At 30.5% G+C, this 4149-nt stretch overlaps 2 protein-coding genes across 2 annotated transcripts in view; both read right to left on the bottom strand.

Moving 5' to 3' along the window:
- Positions 1-878: 878 nt before the first annotated feature.
- On the bottom strand, positions 879-1663 carry HELRODRAFT_170066 (hypothetical protein; the record flags this gene model as incomplete). The annotated part of the gene is made up of 3 exons (XM_009015888.1): positions 879-953; positions 1237-1496; positions 1570-1663. The coding sequence occupies 3 exons, from the start codon at positions 1661-1663 to the stop codon at positions 879-881; spliced, it is 429 nt and encodes a 142-aa protein (XP_009014136.1).
- Positions 1664-3523: 1860 nt separating this feature from the next.
- Positions 3524-4149, bottom strand: part of HELRODRAFT_131097 (hypothetical protein) — a gene marked incomplete at both ends in the record, with an annotated part of 8288 nt that continues 7662 nt past the window's right edge. The window contains one exon of the mRNA XM_009015887.1: positions 3524-3567. Within this exon, the coding sequence (XP_009014135.1) occupies positions 3524-3567 (44 nt within the window). The remainder of the gene's footprint in view (positions 3568-4149) is intronic.

The raw sequence follows: 4149 nt of genomic DNA, 5'->3' as shown, positions 1-4149 counted from the left end.
AGCAACGTGGCTAAGATTATTTATATGGCTCTTGATAGGTGCTTATATCTAAAACTATCTTATTTATTTCAATTTAATGTAAATAATATTTTTTTTTCAAATGCAGGCATTTTAATTTATTTTTTCTACGGCTTTAGTCACAGTAAAGAAAAAGAAAAATTATTGACAAGAGAGAAAGCCTTGAGTCCTTCTGACAGTGCCACAATCCCTAGTACGGCTACTGAAAACCGCAAATAACATAAATATTTGTTTTATTGATCGATTTTAAATATTTGTTAATTTTCTGTTTATGTTAAAATTATTTGAAAATAACAACTAAAAAAATTGTGTCCTCGAACGTATTGTATTTCGAATTTTAATTATATCTTTGCATTATAAATATCATCTCATGCTCGTAGTTTTCACAAAAATAATTTTAATTAAAATAACAAATTTAGTCTAATGTTTTAAAATTGTAATCCTTATCCAAAGAAATGTGACAAGAAAGAACTTTTCAAAGCTCTTGCTAAGGTACTGCTTACGCCTTTGATGTGCAATGTTAAATTGCTATGATGTGGAAATGTGCATTGATGAATTGCTATAATGTTGAAATGTGCAATGATAGATTGCTATAATGTTGAAATGTGCAATGATAGATTGCTATAATGTTGAAATGTGCAATCATGAATTGCTATAATGATGAAATATTGCAATGATGTATAATATCAGATCTGTGTGCAAGCCGATCAATAAAAGCTCTTATTGTTACCTTCGTTTCGTTTTGTATGTGTGTGTCTGTGATTTATTACGGTTTTTATCAAAAACTCGTTAAATGAAAATAAAATTTAAACATTAATTAATAAATTTAATAACAAGTTCTGTGATATGATTGAAGTGATTCAGTTTTTTACGATTAAGTCCTTCATTTTTCTTCTTATCGTAGACTCAATTTCTTTTTCAATAGCTTTTCTGACCTTTAGTTTGAGAATATTTAAAACAATCTATGCTGATTTATTTCCACGCATTAAACTGAAGTTGATTAAATAATTTTAATCTTTAGTGCTATTGAGGGTAATGAATTGAATAACTCTCACTTCGCAAAGGGACACGATGCCAACCAACCTGCCAGCGCTAGTGACGTACACATGATGGAGACTCAGCAAAGAAAAGAGAGAATGTATCTATAGTTTCAATTTAGGAAAAGTTTGAAAAAAGTTAATCTCAGTGATACAAGCAACAAATTATGAAATAAAATACTTTATAAAGAGATGTTTCATCAACTATTTGAAACGGCGCTTTATCCATGCCCATCTCACTAACGTCAATCACCCTATGAAGCAACGTTGTCAAAGAGTTTTGATCGTAAAGTTCTTCATTACTTGATTCATTCAGGTGTTTTAATGTTTCAAATTTTGTCCTATCCACAACGTTTTCTTGATCTTCCACGGAAAGAATGAGTTTATAAATAACTTTCATCAGGTCTCGTCTTTGAATTGTACCCAAAAGCATCATATTTTCTTTAAAAAATTATTTGCAGTTTATTTTTCTAATTAGTTGACATTTACTACAAAACAAGTAAATTATAATTACCAGCATTATCGACAACGGGAAAGTTTCTGCAGGGACAGGAGCGCAGGATATCCACAACTCTGCCAATATCACTCTTCACCGTCATGAAGTTCATTTCATTTAACATGAAATCTCTTGCCACCAGCTTATGAACGCTAAATATAAAACATGTTAAATTTTCTCATATAGAAATTTAAAAAATTTTAATTAAAAATTGTTAAACGATTCCGTCTATGATTTACATTAATAGTATGATAATTACCATTACTCTGTTACTGATACAGCTGTTACTGCTACTACTACTACTGCTACTACTACTTCGACCACAAATACTGCTACTATTACTAACTAAAACTATTAATATTAACAATAATAAACTAGTAATATTAACAAGAATAAATAATATTACTATTACAAGGCTGTAGCCGCTGATAGTAATACGAATAGTAATAACAGTAAAAATAATAATAATAATAAACACCAAGCGTACTTTTCAGCGTGGTGAATCGTGGAATGCATGTAAGGCAAGTTTTTCAAATCGACGATGCTGTCATAAAATGATTTTGTCATGCACCGGGAAGCCACGTTTGAAATGAATACTCCGATCTATAATTTTTTTTATCGCGAGCGTTTGTACACGTAACCAAATTATAATTCAGTCGATGAAAAAATTACACTTGACGATCTGATGCGTATTAGTGAATATAGCAAAAAATGAATGTGAGAATGAAAATGAATTAAAATGTGAAAGAACGCGTGAATGATGTATGTGTACAGTGCAGTGCATCCATTTTAATGGACATTCATAATGGCCAGTTTTATTCCAAAGCTTTTTACAAGTTGACAGTTGAGTTTTTTCGACGATCCATAAATGTGTTATTCATTTTGGAATGACTTATTTTAATTCTAGTAAGCTCTAATTTAGAAAATGTGGTTCAGATCATTATTATCACTAGTTTTATTTGTATTTACTTTTAGTAAAAATCCAAATATCGAATAAATTCTCACAAATGAAACTGCAAAAAGCTATCGAGGGCAAACAATCTACTACTGCTTTAAAAATTTTCAACTGTTTGGCAGCAAGAATTGTTGGCAATTTAAAAGTATGATTGCATCAGAAAACTTGGTAAAAGTAAGGAGAAGACTTGGCGCAAAAATCGGAAATTAGATTAAAACAGAAATTAAGAGCACGGAAGTGATCCAACATCGCAGCTACTATCAAATTTATAGCGTTTCTGGAAAAAGCAATGAAAAAGAAAGAAAACATAATTGATTTAGTGGAATTGATATTAGAAAGAAAACTATAAACAAGCTCAGGTTTGCTCTGATAGTGATCTGGTAGTATCCAGTGCAGACGATCCTTTTTTAAACCTGATTGACAGAAGAGAAGATATGGAGACAGCGAAAAATACAAACGCAATCGGAGAAACAAAAACGGGTTGAAAATTCGGGTTTGAAATGGAGTATAACAGAGTATTTCTTAAAGTCGAATTAGCAGAAAGTACATAGAACGAAGTCCACAATAAGCCAACTTGTAATTTCGAAAAATATATAATAAATGAATTGCATTTTTTGAAAATATTTGCATGACGACAGGTTGCTTAAAACTGTACCTATAAAATGAGGAAGAGGAACTGGAATAGAAAAATTAAAAAACACGCTAAGAATTAGATAGAATTATTAAGTTAACTGAAAAAATAGGCAAAAATAAGACAAGATTTGAAAAGCAATTAAAAAGATCAATGATTGATTTAATTGATTGACTGTCAAAATCATTTTAAATTACTTTTACTCCATAAATGAACAAATATATAAGAACTTAAAAAATTATATAGGGTACATGTATCTGAAAACATATGTTATTTAAAAAAACATAACTTACAACACAAGGGAGCACATGTCCAATCTGACCGGTCAGTTCAAATACGATGACCGCTGTTGAGACGGTGTGAGTCACTCCAGCTGAAAATGACGCCGCTCCAACTATAGCGTATCCTCCCGGAACAACCATGTCACCACCTACAAAATGTTACACTTACAGAACACAGCTGAAAAAAGTGCATACATGTACATTTGCATTGCACACAAAAACATTTTATTTGTAATGCGCTTTATTATCAACTCCTCTAAGCGAAAATAAACAATAAACATAAATATCATAAATTGATAAGCGATTTCGTTGGTTGTCATGCATTAATTACTCGAGCCATAAACAATATTGATAATTTTACCTAAATAGTTGACATCGATACAAAATCAAAACTACGTAGGTGGCTGCAAGTTGTCAAGTCTGACTTCGTTATCCTACCTCTTTAAAACGTGATAGAGCTTCAACACCGATCAATCTCATATGATCGATTACAAAAGTTTTTTGCACTACAAAGATTTAATTACTTTTATTTTTGAATTATCTAAGGGAGTTCAAACGATTATAATTTTTGATGAAGACATTTTTATTACAGTAAGCAAAAGACGCTTTTAAATATTTTATCTTTAGCCATAATAAAATCTTCATTGCTGTTGCAATCATTCTAACAATTATTATTATTACGGTCATGATCATTTATATTGTCAACTTTAAATGTTTTTCATGTGGCGCTT

The sequence above is a fragment of the Helobdella robusta genome, assembly GCF_000326865.2.
Source record: "Helobdella robusta unplaced genomic scaffold HELROscaffold_17, whole genome shotgun sequence".
In the NCBI taxonomy this organism is placed as follows: domain Eukaryota; kingdom Metazoa; phylum Annelida; class Clitellata; order Rhynchobdellida; family Glossiphoniidae; genus Helobdella; species Helobdella robusta.
The sequence above is the reverse complement of the archived record's forward strand: the minus strand, read 5'-3'. Positions and strand labels throughout refer to the sequence as shown.